At 36.3% G+C, this 17,318-nt stretch overlaps 1 protein-coding gene across 1 annotated transcript in view; it reads left to right on the top strand.

The window, feature by feature from the left end:
- The window catches only part of GASK1B (golgi associated kinase 1B), a 40,312-nt gene extending 29,049 nt beyond the window's left edge, over window positions 1-11,263 (top strand). Inside the window, exons 3-4 of the mRNA XM_036887853.2 lie at window positions 6,871-7,097; window positions 9,961-11,263. Of these exons, the coding sequence (XP_036743748.2) occupies window positions 6,871-7,097; window positions 9,961-10,168 (435 nt within the window). The 3' untranslated portion in view covers window positions 10,169-11,263. The remainder of the gene's footprint in view (window positions 1-6,870; window positions 7,098-9,960) is intronic.
- Window positions 11,264-17,318: the final 6,055 nt, after the last annotated feature.

The following is a 17,318-nucleotide window of genomic DNA, read 5'->3' as shown; positions in this document are numbered from 1 at the left end:
AAACAAAGGAAAAGTTTTCACTGACAATATTCCCTCAGATTTTAAGGTTATTTACAACCCTGATTCAGGATTTCATTTCATTGACAGTAAACATTTTTAAAAAATCTTACTTATATTAAATTAATTTTGTTTCTATTTTAAATTCCCTTGCTTAATATAAGTCTATTCTATAAATCAGAATTCATAAAATGTAAGCACTACTGTTTTTCTTAACCTGAGTGCTGTCTGTAAGTCTTCACAGGAAAGTGGGTGTGCCTTTGACAGAGGCTATTTTCATGAAGCTCTGCTTGTGCAAATTATAGAACATGAATTTTCTTCCTCTAAAAATAAATTGTCACTTGCCTGGTGACTCTTTCTTGGTGCAGCAGAATGAAGGTTGACTTCTGGTAGTCAGAAGTGCAGTATATGGATTCTAAACATCACATCTATAGAAACATCCAAAATATTAAAGCATTAAAAAGATTTTTACTTCTCTGTAAAGAAATACTATTATGTCTATACTTAGAATCCATATGTGGAAGCAGCTAGAGATTCTGCATGGAATTGGTTCACATTGGTAATGTGGAATTCTAGAGTATAGGTGATGTAGAGCCATAACTACTACTTACAGAGGCAGGGGCACAAGGGAGCCTGTGCCCACTGTTAGATGTATATATTGCAAACTGTTTTTACTTTTCTTATTGTTTATGAACTGCTCTGCTAGTCACATTTGCATGCATACTAATTTGACAGGCTCCTGTTGCCATGGCAGCACAGAACACAAGTGAAGTCTATTATTTTTTGAGGTGAGAGTTCCCAAGTGATGCAGGTGCAGCTTAGTGAGAACCCTTTTGCTTTTGCTCTGCACAGCTCCCCAGGTAAGAGGCGAGGTCTGCATTAACAAGTAGTGTGGGGACTCTGGGATTTATGTGACATTGCTCTTCTCTGTGGTCTGGCCTACCTTCAGCTGTGGTAGGCTATGGGGACCCAGCTCCAGTTCACTGGTAACCTGGCAGCCATGCACTAGTCAATGTCAAGGCAAATTCATGCAGAAGGATTTTCCAGTGTGAGTTATTAGCTGATAAATAAGTCTGTATGTTTGTTTCTTTGCACCTTGGATGGAGCTGATAATGGTATCAATTCTTGCTGTCATTTTGCCTCTTTGAAATAAGGTAATTGTTGAAAATGGGACTTTTTTTTCCCGTGAAAATTGTGGAAACAAGTGAGATGTCTAATGAGATAACTGGGATTCAAAGGAACTTTCCAGAAAACTTCTAATTTTAGCACAGAATGTCCTATTGTTATTTCTGCCACATCTGCTTGTTGTGTATTTATTGAAAGCCTATTGCATGCTGGGTGTTAAGACAGACTTATAATGTGGGATCTGAGTTCATGATCCATGGTTTGTGGAACTGAACCCACAATAAAGAAGCCAACCAAGAGCAAATGACAAGCACAGGCAGTCCCACTGTCTGCTCCCATCCCATTCGTCCTCCCTCCATTCACTGAATGCTACTTTAAAGAGACCCATGTCTTCCTGTGCCATCATTATTTTATTTGACTCTACCAAAAGAAGACAGTGTTATGGAGGAGCTTTGTAAAACGCCAGCAGTTTTTTTAAAAATGGTAAAAACAAATAGCTTGAAAGGAGATAGTAAGACTCTTAAGATACTGACCCACCAAACTACACACACTCAGGTGCTTCAAGAAGTGTGAGAAAGCAGGTAGAAAAATATACAAGTTTATGTACTTTAACTAAAAGAATCGAATGAAAAAGTATCTGGATAAGGGGACTTCCTGATGTAGGTTAGAAAGAACATCTTCATTTCCTCCCTCTTCAGTTTCCAAGTAAATTCTGCCTTGGTTCCCTTCAGTTTTTGTTTTTAACCTTTTCATGGGATGCCCTGCTCTCTTGCCTTGTACCTTTCTTCCACCTTTGCATGAGAAAATGATAGTGACACTTGCAGGCAAGTAAGAATTTTTAGCTCTCCCTTATAGGCCTAATGCTCTTATTCACCTTTTGCTCTGACTACCTGCTGTCACGTTCTCCCTATCCTAGATTGTGTGGTCACGTGCCGTGCTACTCAAAATGTGACTTAAAGACCTGTGCCAATTTATACTGGTCCCTGATGATGTAAGGACAAAAATTACAAAAAGGCAATTAGAAATTTTGACAGCAATTTGGCAATTTTGTCTGTTGAATCTAACTAAATATTTGGCTGACATTTTGCATTTTTAAAAATTTCATTCTCTAGTAATAAATCATTATCTTTCTGTCCATCCCACAGTCCACATGGATTGTAGAGCTGGAGAAGAAACAAAAACACTTGGTATCTCACTACAGACAGTTTGCTCTAATGTACTCTATTTCTCTAATAATTTCCTCCCTTAATGCCTTTGCTTATTTTTAGGCTAATTCTGCTTCTCTCTTAAAACCCAATGGTACTAACCTCTCTTTCATGAGTTTTTCCCGAGACTCCTACACTGAAGTTCTTTGCATTTCTGCTGAAACCTTTTAACCAGGGCTTACTGAATGTGGTATCATTTAACACTCTATCCAAATGCACTTGCTTCTTTGCAGTGCCATCTTGGAGGCTGTGCCACCCAATACAATCACGGTGGATAAGAGCATGGGTTTTGAAGTCATAGATATTTGCGTTAGAATTCTGAATTCTGTCATTTATGAGGTGGCAAACTTTGGGTTTGTCAGCTAGTCTCTTTGTGCCTCCACTTCCTCATTTTTCAGATGGCGCTATTGGTAGGACCTATGTCTTTAGGTTGCTCTGAGGATTAAATGAAATGGTATGTGCAAAACATTAAGTGTACAGTTCCTGGTGCATACTAACCACCCAATAAATAACTGGTAATATGTTTTCCATTGGTAATATTAGCAACACTTTTAGAATATTTTTTTAATGCTTTTGTTCAGGCATTGCCTGAAATAGTCATTTAGTTACATTGTTTTGAGGAAATAGAAGATATGAAGAAACACCACAACTGTTTTGATAGACTCACATTTTGATGACACATCTAGAACAGATGCTGTGCAAAATGGTGGAAAGTCATTTCTGTAGATTTCTGATGGTTTGGAGAGCTCATTAGTGTGGCAGAGGCATCCTTATTTCAGCTCTGTGAGCATAAGTGACTCACTTGTAGGATATTTTTTCATACAGGCAAAACTAACACTACCAAAAGGAAAATGGAATTAAAAAAAGAAACTTCATAAGAAGGCAATATCTCTAAAAATAAACCCCACCAGTAAAATATTTGGCTGGAACACCTGGATTTTTCTGAGTATAATTTTAGTTAGGTAAACATTGAAAAGATATATTTCCCTAAAAGAAGAAAGAGTAATTTTATGGAAAATGATGGTTAGCAGTACTCTTCAAATTCAAAAGATCAATTTTGCAAAATGTTTTCTTTGTTTTAAAGAATGAGATGTGATTTTAAACCAGCTGAAATAATGATCAACAGTCACAGTCACTTAACTGACAAAATCTTAATCCAGAGTCTTTGTAAGATAATTATCTAAGAACAGGGACACCTAGATGTGTCTGTGATGAACACCACTGCTAAATCATATGATAGTTAAATGATTGTTTTCATGTGTGCACTAAACAAGTTTATTAAAACCATATTATGGATTCATAGCTATCCAGAATATACTTTATTAGGCATTAAAAAATAGGTGAACTCTCTTTAAAGTAAGCATAAATATATTCAATATATAGCTAAGTTAAATGCCAAGCAAAATGGCACTGAATTTAAAGGAGTGGATTATGGTATATTGAATGTGAATCAAAAGGAAGACTGTAAACAAAATTCTGAGAAGAGCTAGGGAACAAGATTTAAGTGCTACTTAAGCCCTTACTAGACAAAGGCAATAATACAAAGACATAATTTACTATAGTTGGAGGATTTGAAAAACAAAGCAAAACCCAGGTATTTAAGACCTTCCGATCTGATTCTAAATGTGTGTATGTACATACATACACTCAACAGGTCTTTGCATACCCACTGAATATATGCATAGATCTGAATAAAAAGAGTGGTAAGCATTTTCTGAGAGGGCAGTTGAGCTGAACATACAGCCATTTTCAATAATAAAATCTGTTAGACTTGAATGGCATAATGGTCTATTGGGGAAGTGGTGAGATCATCACAGATAGTTGAGTGATTCAAAATTAGATCAGACAAAGCACTTTAAAAATACTCTGTAGGAAACAATCTAATTTTGGGAAAGCAATAAAAACGATGACCCAAATCAGTATTTTCCATCTCTAACTTTTAGTACTTTCTTGTAGCTTAAAAACAGAAAAACATAATACAGAAGTACTGAAAGATAGAGTCTAAACCCTTTAAATGCTTATAATTTCACATGAATATGTATGATACTCATGGTTTTGCTATAAAAACAACAGAAATGTATTATTATGTCTCAGCCCATGCCTTACTACTATGAAATCCACAATGATGAAAGGATTCAGAGCATTATATAAGAAGTGTTTGGTAGATTTGTCCTTCAAAATTAACTTTTAAACACATTTATCCAATATAATAGACCTTGATGTTGTGGTCAATATCAGATAGGATCTAGTTTCCATATATAATGTCATTATAACTGGATATAAACATATGATGATGATAGAACAATGGTATAGAGATTCATTGAGAATTATTTGCTAATATATATTTAAAAGGAGAGACTGGATGAGAAGGAGTTTCTGGAAGAGTTATTTTCATGTTCTACCTGATCCTCTGATCTTAATTTAAATAATGGGCAATCTGATGCAATCTCTTATATCATTTAGTTCTCTTATAATCAAAGGCAGTCAAGAAACTACATAAAATGAATGAAATTGAGGAGAAAGGGCTCAACATCCTTTTCTAATAGTTTCTGAACTGTGCTTTTTTCAATCTAACCAGTAGTGATTGGCTTGGGCACCGATGCTCACCTTCGGGAAACTTGCCTATCCTCATGTCAAATAAATGCACTTTAACCAGCAGTGGGAACTTATTGTTCCCTGGAGTCACCCTCTGTAACCAGATAAACCACTGGTTAAACTTCTGGCTCCATGGATCAGCTGCCTGGAGCCAATCCTGGCAGAGGCCTGCCTTATCTGTAGACTGTTTCTAGACCAGCAGTATGCTGTCAGAGCTCTCCTACCGCTTGGTGGTCACTGACTACCCCTGCCGCATGTGACTGGTTTTACATAAACTACATAGAAAATCAACTTATGCTCACCTCTTGTATAATCACTGTTTCTCAAAGTATGCTTTTTGATGCAAAGTCCACTTACATGCAGAAAACAGAGAGGAAGTTCACTTGTCCAGTTCTTAAAGTTTACTGTGGTAGTGAGGCTCCATTAAGTGACCACTTCATCTTCCTATGGACATAGTTGTGGTGGAGAGGTGCTGCCAATGGGCAACATTTGCCTTGGTGCCCAGCCCACTGATAGGTGGTAGATGTTTAATAAATATTTGTTGGATGAATGAATAAATGATTATTTCAAAGTGGGCTAGATTTTTTTACAGCCCCACAAGATTTGGAAAAACACAGGAGGATGAAAAAGGATGGGAATTAAGTGCCAAAAGAATAGAAGTGACAGTCTACAACTAGTCATTTTTTGAATCATGAACAGATGTACAATCTTTGACAAGCCTTAGACCATTCAATGAGGTATTGGGGAAAAAATCTTGGAATTTTGGAGATAAACACAACTGTGTCTGAATCTTAACTTTGCTACTTACTTCTGTTCTACCCAGAGCAGATTATTTAACCTCTCTGAGGCTTAGTTTTCCTTCACTAAAATGGAGAAATTACTTTTGCCTTGGGAGCTTGTTTTGAGGTAAGTCATTTCATAAAGTGTGGATGTGTGTGTCTCAACAATAGTAATAACTATAGAAATATAATATTCTATATTTCTAGGAAAATAGAAAAATATTTTTCATTTTTTGAGTATCTTCTAGAAGACTTCGTCAGGGCTGGAAGGTGTAAAAGCATTTTCATTAATCTTCCCACTAACTGTGCAAGGTGAATAGTAGCATTCCCATGATGCAAGTAATTAAATTGAGAGTTAGTGATATAAAGGATGTACACAAGACCACAGAGCTAACAAGTGTGAGAGCAGAGATTTTACATTAAATTTCTTCTCTAATTCCTGGAGCTTACCTGATTAATAAATGTTTCTTTCTTTGACCCAAAGAAATGGAAATATACACAATTCTGCCTTTTCTAATTCATCTCTTTTTACCTCCTATTATAGGGTGTTACCCTATTCCCCATAATAACCCCCAATAGGTTCAATGGTTTTGTTCATTCTGCTCCCTTATTTATAATCTAGCTGTGGACTCCATATGTGCAACATCATTGGATCACATACCTTTTCAGTAGGTTTGTTCTATGTTATTTTGGGAGGTCAGATACCTAACACTGAAGTCCAGAGAGGTTAGGGGATGCAGTACACTTTCAGAGCCATTGAGATAACTCAAATTTTCTGTAACCCAACCTAAGGGAGAAAACAAGATATAGCCTTCTAAGTATGTCAGAGGATAACAGTTTTTACCTTCTGACATGAATAGAGTGAGAGATTCTTTGGCCATGATATATATGTGATGTCAGTGGGAACTTTGAATATTAAGGGTGGAGATGCCTAACTTGGATGACTTGAGAGCTGTTAGCAGAAGCTGGAAATGCTTATAACCATAGCTGAGTCAGAAGGATGTGAGCCGTGGACTTATGCTGACAGTTGCCTTTAATTAAAGGAGCCTGGCCCTATTAGATTCTGGCAAGTCAGCCTTTTAGAAAGTACCCGTTCTTTGGAAATCTAACTTTCCCAAGTTTTGTTTTTACTCAGCATCTTGGATTTTGTTTTTGTTTCCGATTTTCAGATTTATAATCGCTTAGATACAAATTGCTGTGGATTCAGACCTCGAAAGGAAGATTCCTGTGTACAGAATGGACTGAGGCCAAAATGTGACAGCCAAGATTCCGTGACTCTAGCACACATTATCCAGCGAAAGCATGACCCAAGGCATTTGGTCTTTATAGACAACAAGGGTTTCTTTGACAGAAGTGAAGATAACTTAAACTTCAAATTGTTAGAAGGCATCAAAGAGTAAGTCTTATGATGTAGTAACATCTGCAGGGCATCACATTTCTATTAAATAACTAGTAAGGTTTTGAGAAAACTCACATCCTATATCTGACTGAAGAATCCTTGGGAGGAATTGTGGATGTGCAATCCAATAATGGAGCCCCAGAAGAAGGAGACAAACCCACGAGTGCGGCCAGGTTGCACCCTCACCAGCCCACAAAACTCCCTCCACATTTCACATCCATCCTGTGGGTTAGGTTGGACGCATGCAGGGATCTCTGCAATGGGAACTGGCAGAGTAGGAATTAGCAGGGGGCAGACATTCTGTCGTTAGGGCATGGGATAGAGGATATAACACACGTGCGGGTACTGACATGGCAGAATGTCCAAAGGCATAATTAACTAAAGTGACTCTCCTGAATGTGGTGGACGATTAGAGCCGATCTGCTGAGGAGAAGGCAGTATCAGAGGGCAGTGGCTGTTTAATTCAGGTAGGAGGGGTTTGAACATTTGGAAATCCTTCCAGTAGACATACATTGTGAGAAAAAGTATCTTGAGGTTACATCTAGTTGGAAATAAAGGAAATTAAGACACTCAACAGTGGCAGGAACTAATAGTGGCAGAAGCCTGCTGTTGAGTCTGAGGTGTTGTTCAACTCCAGCTATGGAGATGGAGGCTAGTTTTTAGGGTCCAGCTCACAGCCATTCTTAATAGTTTTCCTACCTTAGTTGAAAATCAGAGTGATAAGAAATTGGGGTGTGTTTGAGACTTGAAAATAGAGGGGTGCTTTAGTAAAATAATTAACAAGCTGAGTGACTGCTGGACAGTATATATGTAAATCTAAAATTGGGGGTAGAGCCCAGGTCTTCCAAATCCAAGTCCAATAACTTTTCTGCAATAATTTGTGGTGTTCATGCTGTTACTATTGCTCATGTTAGTAATACTCTAAAGTATATTTCAATAGCTCTTCCTAGCACTGTAAGAAATTATGTAATGTGGATTTTTATGTACTTTCAACACTAGAGAAAATACTGTTCCTGTGAGTTTCATGAACCCCAATTTTATGATATATTTTGCATATCTTGCCTGTTAATACTCCTTCCTCACATGTCTTGGTGAAGAATTGAAGGTAGAATATATGGCAGAGTCTCTTTTAAGTCTCTAAGCAAAGCAGATTTTTATGTGTAGGAAAATTTACATACCTAAAACATCACTTACTGAGTTCATATTATGCGATCTTCTTAAATGCCTATATTTCCTCTTAGAATTAAAAATGCCCAGAGAATACAATCCATCCATTGCATACACTCATGTAAATGTGAGTATTATTTTAGTTACGCTTGCAAAGAAGATTTAATTTTAAATGCATTGTGAGGAGTAATGAGTTTAAAGTTAAATCCTCTTTGGATATCTAATTCACATGCTGTAAAGTAAAAATGAAGACTTTGCTAACCCAGATTTATGCATAGAATATTCCTATTAATCAATATAATGCAAAGACAGGTAATATTTTGATTTTACTTTATGAAAAGGATTAATCGCTAAAGAGATCCACAATTTTAATAGTTTCATCTCATTCTGCCACAGCTAAATTAGTTGAAAGGCATAGAATTTATAAATCATGGATTGTTAATACTTCATAGAGCAAAAATGCTTGCTTAATTAATATTATGGCCACTAAATTGTATAGTACATGTCTTCAGGGAGCTCAGAGCATCTTCCCAGTGTTATTTAATTCTACACTTCCTCAGACCCTGAGGCCTTTGGTATTTCCTCAGCATCAGAAGTGTTGCACACCTGGATCCCTTGTGTTTGTGCCCTCAAGTGCTGTCCTCAGCTTGCTACACTGAAATTAGGAAAAATACTTAGAAGGCCTGAACCTTCTGGCAAACTGTACTCTTCAAGCAAATATATGTTCTTAAGTTCTTATGCTCATTTCTAAGGAACAGCTATGTTTACATGAAAATTACTATTAACCTCCAATATTTTTCCTTCGCTTTCATCAGCATATTAAGGAAAGCTGGAAGAAGCCAAAGCAAAACATGACTTAGGAGAATGAACCATAAATTTATTAAGTCTTTCAGATAATGTTTGTGCTTTATACTTTCTGAATGAAGAGCAGAATGCACAATGCACTCTCTTAAGGTAATTCAGCAAGGACCCTTCTAAAATGGGCCTCAGGTTTTCCAGAGAGATGATTCCTTATGGAATGCCTCGGCTCTCTATCTTCAGTTTTGCAACATCTATTTGAAAGCAATTCAGTCTTCCAGTTTAATAAAATGCTTCCAGATCCTTAGGATTCCTGAAGTATTATCTGAATCAAAAGCAATTCTTTGTTTATTTGGGCATTTTGGAATGGTTCCTTTCTCTTTTTTTACTACATACATTTGGGATTATTTCACATTAACTTTAGTCATGCAGCTTCTACTCAAAGAGAATACTTTACTGAAAATGTCAGCATTTTGCTTCTCATATTTTCTTACATAAAACCCCACATTGACACTTACGAGGACACTATTCTACTCGACAGATTAAAATGGTTTCTGTGGCTGAAATGGAGCTGAAAACTGAGGAAAGTATTTCTGCCAGCCTAATAGGATCTTTTTATTCCTGTGTCTCTCTTTGCATACATGCAATGACGTTAAGTAAAATGTTAGTATGACAAGTTCTCAATGGTACTGAAAATTCAGTTCCCTTGAAACATGGTCTTCTAATTTATTATTATTAAGAGAAGTGTCAGCTTGACAGTGACAAAAATGTTTTGATTCTCAAAGTGCTATTTGATAGTGTGATTTATGACAGATTAATGAAGAGCAGAACAATTGGGTAAGGCATAATATTTCCTAGCAATTGCTAAGAATGAACTCTCATTTTATCTTCTCAGGTTTCCTGAATCTGCAGTTTCTGTTTTGAAGAGCCAACACTTACGGCAGAAGCTCCTTCAGTCTCTATTTCTTGATAAAGTTTATTGGGAAAGTCAAGGAGGCAGACAAGGAATTGAAAAGCTCATTGATGTAATAGAGCAGAGAGCTAAAATCCTTCTCACCTACATCAATGCCCATGGGGCCAAAGTGCTACCTATGAATGAATAACAAAACGGTCTTCTGGATAGAAAACTTGATATATGTACACATTCATGTTTGTGTTTTCAAATCAAGTATACACACCTCAAGTCCTTTCAGGAATAAGGCAGTGTACATGAATACATAAGATAAATGAATTTCACCAACTATGTATGATGGGCCTGAGCACTGTAAACAGACTTAAAAAGTTTTTATAAAAACATACTGCTCAAGAAATGTTTCTGTTTTTCTCTAACATCATGTCATGTTGAGTCTCACTAGTTGATTACAAAATGGTAGCAGTCATTATTCCAGTTAGCTTTGTTGAAATATTTGTCATGTCATTGAATAGAACAGTGTAAACCAGAGGTGCAGACTCCTTTGATAAACTATTTCATGCCTTTTGACTGGTTGACCAAATTCTAATGGGAATGATGCTTGACCTAATTCTGTTGCTGAAAGTTAAAACAAAGCAGCCCTAATGCTACCCAGAGGCAAGTCTACTCTGGAAGACTCAGACATGTGAGTTGCAAAAATATGAGCACATACCATAATTCTAAATAGAAGTGGTAGATTATTTGCTAAGCCACCAGTATATTATCTTTTGCATCTAAATATGATAAGCCATCTCTGAATCTGAGCAGCAAGAATCATATTTTCTATTCCTTTTTAGAAACTTTTTTGGTTATATAGAAATCATACAAATCTGACAGTTTAAACATTAGGTAGTTTTGCTCTCTCAAGTTTGGTCCAATTTATGTCTAGTAGCTTAGAAATTAAATAGTTTTAAGGCATGAAGTTACCTATTTGAAGATGTAGTTGTAGAGTGTCTTTTTTGTAATGGATGCTCTTTTTCAAAACTTTGTCATTTCTACAAAGGATATGTTATCATTTCTGTGTCTTTTGTCAGTAAATTGTGGATTTCTTCAAATTTGTTCTGTGTAATTATATTCAAACTGATTTAATTGATATGGCCTAGATATTGACAATAGGACCAGATAATGAGTGTATCTAAATATATTGTTTGGCTTATGCCAAATAAATTAAATTAAAACCTGATTCTGGCCAGTTCTCCTCAGTGAAGCAAATGACTAGAACTAAAACAGTGAATTTGGACAATATTAAGCCCCATTTTCTGTGTTCCCTTCAAGGGTAACTCAATATCATTGTAAATTAGAACTATCAAAAACATTTCAATAAAACTAAGTTTTCAAAAAGAGCATATCTATAAATTCCAGCTTATACAAACGTATAGGGAAGAAATGTCAAAATTACATAGTAAGTACAAGAGAAGATAGATCAAGGAAAAGCAGATCATTTGATCCCTAATTATAACTTCTCTAGGCCCGCAGTCAAGTACTACTTTTAGTGCCCTCATCTGCGGCCCCGACCCTGGGAGAGTTGGTCCTCAGACCGTTCTCTTTGTTTCCCCTCCATGTCCCTGAGTGCCTCCCTCCAGTCCCACACATTCAGAATTCTCTGTCCTGCATCTCCACTTTTACAGGCTGTATTTGGGCTTTTTGTGAACCCCCTTTCTCTCATTAATTGGCATATTAGTGAAAAGTTGCCCTAAAAAATGTTTGGAGACCAAAAGCCAAAAGGTTTAGAGCCGCTGATTTTAAGTGACTCTATGTCAAGTTGCCTACACTTTGTCTTATCAAGGGACATATGTGCATTTTAAGTATGCTTTTTTGGACTATATCATCTTTATCCAAACCTCTGATATTGGTGGTGGGAATTCCAGGTGCCTTAGAAGCGAGCTTTAGTTCTGTGTCTCCAGCCACACTGTTACGGGGCAGCTTGGTCCTCCCGTCTGTGGGCCGGACTTTTATTTGCCTCCAGGCAGTCCGAAATGCTTAATATTAAACAAAAGGTCCAGGAACACATTTTTATTTTAGTCACCTTTGCTTTTTAACAATGTACTCTGTAACCAGTGAATAAGTCATGCTGTATTATTTTTGAATAATGGATAGCTGAAGGCCTGGCTTTTAATTCTAATAAGCCATGCTCCTCTTTTCTCTTACTGAAACAGTGAGAATACTCTGTGCCTTTCACATGTACTCAAGATTATGCTGTGGTTTGGTTCACATAAGCACATTATGTGGTGTATTTATAACTTGATAAATTTAAAATAGAACAATTTATCTTGGCAGACATGCAAAAGCCTATTCTTGTGTGATTTATTTTCTTTAAGCTGATGATATGAAAATAATGACATATCTTAAAAATCCATAATAAAAATATAAGATGTGTGCTTTTGAATTATAGATGGGTTCATTTTTTTTTGTAGATGTGTTATTTTTCAGAAGTTAATAAATAGGGGAAAGTTTGCTATCTTCATCCATGATAAAAATTGCATAGTCAAGAATCATATTGGATTGTTTATGTATGTATGGATTTTATGTTATTAGTGATATTTTGCTTTCTTGGTGTACATGTAGCATTGTTTTATGTGGTATGTATATTAGTCAACATATCATAAACAAAATATTTAATATTTGGTTTTCTTTGCTTGGAATGAATCTTACAATTATGTTTAAGTTTTCTTCATAGCATTCACATTTATTAAGTTTGTTAGGTATCCAGAGAGTTTATTGAAAAACAAACTACTTAGACTTATGCTTAAAATATTTATAATTTCTAAACTTGTGTAATAGCTTTTTATTCCATTGTACCTTTAAGTATACATTAACCTGGGTATAAATTCGTCTACACACTGTCTTAAATTCTAATGTTTATCTTAGCACAAAATAGTGTAAGGCACATTTAGGGCACTAGTCTGAAAATATGATATGGAAATTGTATATGGGTCAAATAAAGATGATAAAGACCTCCCCCTAAAAACTAAATAGCATCATCAAGAATTAAGTACCTTTATTCATAAAAGATAATTCAACTTGTCAGAAAAGTTGTCTGGCACTTGGAAATTGCCAGAAGAGATTTTTGAATGTTGTTTCAGTGCACTGCTGGCCTTGCTTTTGTATTGAATAGGCTGTTTAACAGTGTTGTGGGGCAGAGGTTAACTTGTAGATTTTTATCCCTCAGAGATGCAAGTAATTTCTTTCTGGTGAAAAAGCCCTAATGATTTTATAGTTTATTACCCTGTTGGACATTAACCAGTTAATATCTAGTACAGCAATCTTATTCTAACATTGCCTGAATATATTTAGCTTTTGAAATATTCTTTGAAATGGTTTTACCATCTTACTGGTTCCCTTGTTAATTAGCTATTTGAATAAAACCTTTGATGTATGTTCATTGTACATTTACATAAGAGTTGCGGTGTTATCCTTTTGATAATTTTGCTTTAATAAACATTTGATGGCAGAGTCATATAATTTTACTTGCTTAAGAGTCATGATTTTGAATTTTTGAGAATTTTACTTTAACAGACTCCGAAAACACAGTTATATAATTTAAGAAATGAATAGTACTATGCGATCAGCATCTTGGGTATTTACATTTAATCCTTTAATTATTAAAGATTGTCAGTTGATTACTTACTTGAAAGGTTGGAACTCAGTAAGGTTGCTGACAGACTCTGTTTTACAACCTAAAAATGCATATGGTAAATGAATGAAGCCACAGTAATCCTTTCTTACAGCAGCATTGCATATGGTTAATTTAGTTCAACATTGTTTTTCTTCTTAAAAAGGTACCTTTTTACCCTCATGATTCCAAAGTTCATTTGAGTTTGTTGATAAAAATGTGCACAATTATGCGCACATTAAGAAATCTCTAGGCATTTTCTTTGTAAAAATGTAATCTGTGTTTCTTAACTGTACTTGTCAAGATTTCTAAAGCTTTTGGGAGAAAGAGCTAAAAACTAAAGAAAACCTCCCTTGTCAGTGGCTTTAGTCACATGCTGCCAAATAGCTGGCTGTGCTATATTTCAAAAAGCAAACTGGGCTGCAGAGAGTGGGACCAGTCACTAAATGAGACTGAAACAGCTGTGATTTTGCAAGATGTGCAAACATTTTCCTTAGCTACAGGACACCAGACTTTATTTGGCTTATAAAGTACCCTATGTTATTGGCTCAGCTTCTGTTTAGGAGAACAAGCGATCTGGTTATGTAGCCTTGTTTCAGGCCCTTAAGAGTATTAAAAACTGAGGTCAACATTTTTTTTTACCTCATAGTACCCTAGAAAGAAATACATGATTCAGGTATCCTCTCTAATTTTGTGAGATGCCTAACATTAAGCTTGCAAGATTCAGGTCTTACTAGAATGATAAAATAATTTATAGCTTCTCCTAGGAGTCAGTCTTCCTCTCTTTCAATAAGGTAACAAGTGCCAGTTAAAATATAGGACTTTCCGACGTTTCAGCAACTATTAGCACAATGCTTTTAGCTCTTGGTGTGTCATTTCCTTTGTCTCACTCTTAAATTGTTGGCTGCAATAGAGATAATATGTTGTGTTTAAAGAGGAGTAACATGGCAGCATTGGGTAACAAATTCCTAATTAAAGACAAATTTCTAAGTAAATCTTGATGTTAGCCCAGGTTACCTCCTAGACACCAGTAGTAACACAACCAAAAATGTCTCCAAAGATTGCAAAAGAAGAAAAACAAATGCTACATGAGGAAGCCTGGGCTCCGGAATAAAATTTCTAAGTGGTGAATAAATGTACATGCATATGACAGATTAAATATCAGGAATGGGTGGTGGCTGCAGATATAAGTGTTGAAAATCTATGATTTACCTTCCTCTTTCCTAGGACCCAATATCTTATATTCTTTGAGAAGATCGCTAGAATATAAAGAAGCCGTACACTCATCAAGGACCCAAGAGCCCTGTGGGAACTGCCTCTGACAGAGGGTCAAAAGAAGTGGAGGGATTTTTCTTAAGAGCAGTAGAGGAAGAAGAGTAGCAAGTGCATTGAAGTGTAATTGTTTGGCTAATACAGCAGCCAATGCACAGGGCAGAATCATAGCGCAGGGGTGGGGGAACAGAGGAGAAGGATGGACTACCAGCAGTGCAGGCTAAATGTTGCAGTAAGAAATGCCATCAAATTTCAGTGGTTTAAAACAAAAAAGGTAGATTCCTCACAGTATCTGTCCATCACCGCTCGGCAGGAGGGCATTGCTTTGCATAAACACCTAGAGGCCCACGCTGATGAGGCAGCCTGGATGTTTCCATTTCTGTGCCTGAGTGAAAGTTGCATTTCTAGTCACAACTCACAGGGCAAAAGCTGTCTGGCAAGTGGGGAAACTTGAACTATCTGGTAACATTGGTAACTGTAGCCAACGGTAAAAGCCACAGGGTGTGGTCCTGATTGTATTTAGGTCAAATTTAGCCTAAATTTGTTATTATGTAGTCTTCTGGGGTCCATATCCCATCCCATCTCAGTGCACTTTGGCCTGGGTATCCAGGTTGCAGTTGATAGGTGACTTAAGCTGGGGCAATCACAGTCTCTGTATTCAGCTCTATTTCCTGTCATAATTGGTTCAGAATTGAACACCTGACTTAACTGGGTCAATCAGAAAACTTGCCTCAGAATTTTGGAACTGAAAAAGACAAAAAAGAGAGGAAAGACATAAGCAGAACCCGCAGAGGTGCTGACGGGGAGGTGGCGAGGTCTGGCGCCTCTGGATGCCTTTGCCCTAGTTGCTCTGGAGGCCCGGTCCAAGTCTGGTTGCCTGGAAATGACTCAATATCCTTTTCAAATTCACCTCTTTGCTTCAACTTACTCTAGGTTGATTGTTTTTTCTGATACTTGAAAGGAATGGAAAGTCTGTAACTGGTTTCTGAGGAATTAGGTCTCTTTCTAACTTACCCGTTTTAGAGAGCATATCATGGTTTCTTTCCATAAGAATTAAGTTCATGCTCTTAAATTTTCATCCCCCACTTTTTCCCTCACAACCTACTTCTAAAATATTTATTATCATGCTTGCATTGTCCATCTTCTTCATACTGACCGCTTGGCTTCCACATTGTCCCAGGTGCCTCAGTTCCGTGTTCATATGGATTTCCTGCCCACCATCAATTAGTTTCCTTTGTCCTGGGGTGTTTGTGTTTGTTTTTCCTCATTCTACTCGGCTGACTGGCTTTATCATCAAGGATGATAGAATAAGTTCCATATTCGCTGAGTCTCCTCATTTGGGAATAGCGTTTTGTTTTGTTTATGTACATAAATTACAGCTTGGTGGTATAAAATTTGGATTCCATACATTTTTTTCTTTTCAAAACAAAATGCGTTTGCAAGTCCCATTGTAACACTGACATTAGGCATTGAACATTGCAGGTTAGATTTCAGAGGCCAGCCTGCATTTTTTTTCCTTCTAACTAGTAGGTGATTTGCTTTTGTACTTTTCATGCACATTGCGTTCTTTCTTTATTTTTTAATTTTAATAAATTTTCAGGACATGTCTTAAAATTGGTCAACAAAGTTTCCTGGAACACAACATGGAATCAACATGTTTATACTTTCCTTCATTTCAGGAAGACTTTTATAATATATATTTGAATATTTTTTTCATTCTGATTGCTCTCTTTTCATGTAAAAACATATTTAGTATACATTTTTTGTACCCTGCCTCTTAATTGTTGTATATTCCTTATTTGTTTACTTTCTGTATTTTTTCTTCACAAAATGTACTGTTAAGTGTTTTCTTTATATCGTTACTTTATTTCAGCAGCATCTATTCTACTTCCTACTGTTTCTAATTAGTCTCAATTTCTCTAATGATTTTATTATCAAATTTCTTTTTAGAAAGCTCAGATTTCATCTTTCACTGCTTTATTAACTCTTTATTGATATTTCATTTTTCATGCTTTTTATTTGAAATAGTTTTTCAAAACGTTTTTGAAAAAAATTTATTTGAGACTGTAAGGAATAGTTTCTGAAACTCTTCAAATTAATAAAGTTAAAAGTTCATTTCCTCAGTCACACTTGAAACATTTCAAATGTTCATTTGCCACATGTGTTTAATGGATACTGTATCGTATAGGCCCAGATACAGAACAATCTCCATCCTTGTAGAAAAGCCTATTGCCCAGTGTTGTGCAGAAGACTGATCTCTGTGTATTGTGTGCGGCAGGGTTTGTATTTTCTGTTCTCAGCAACAGTTGATGATGTTTCCCCACTTCTCCCCTCTCTTATCTGCCAGGCAGCATATCTGGGTAGCTTGGGCCACCGTAACAAAGTACCGTGTCCTAGGTGGTGTTGAACAACAGGAATT

Source organism: Manis pentadactyla, chromosome 1 (assembly GCF_030020395.1).
Source record: "Manis pentadactyla isolate mManPen7 chromosome 1, mManPen7.hap1, whole genome shotgun sequence".
NCBI lineage: Eukaryota > Metazoa > Chordata > Mammalia > Pholidota > Manidae > Manis > Manis pentadactyla.
This window is presented reverse-complemented; position numbering and strand designations above follow the sequence as displayed.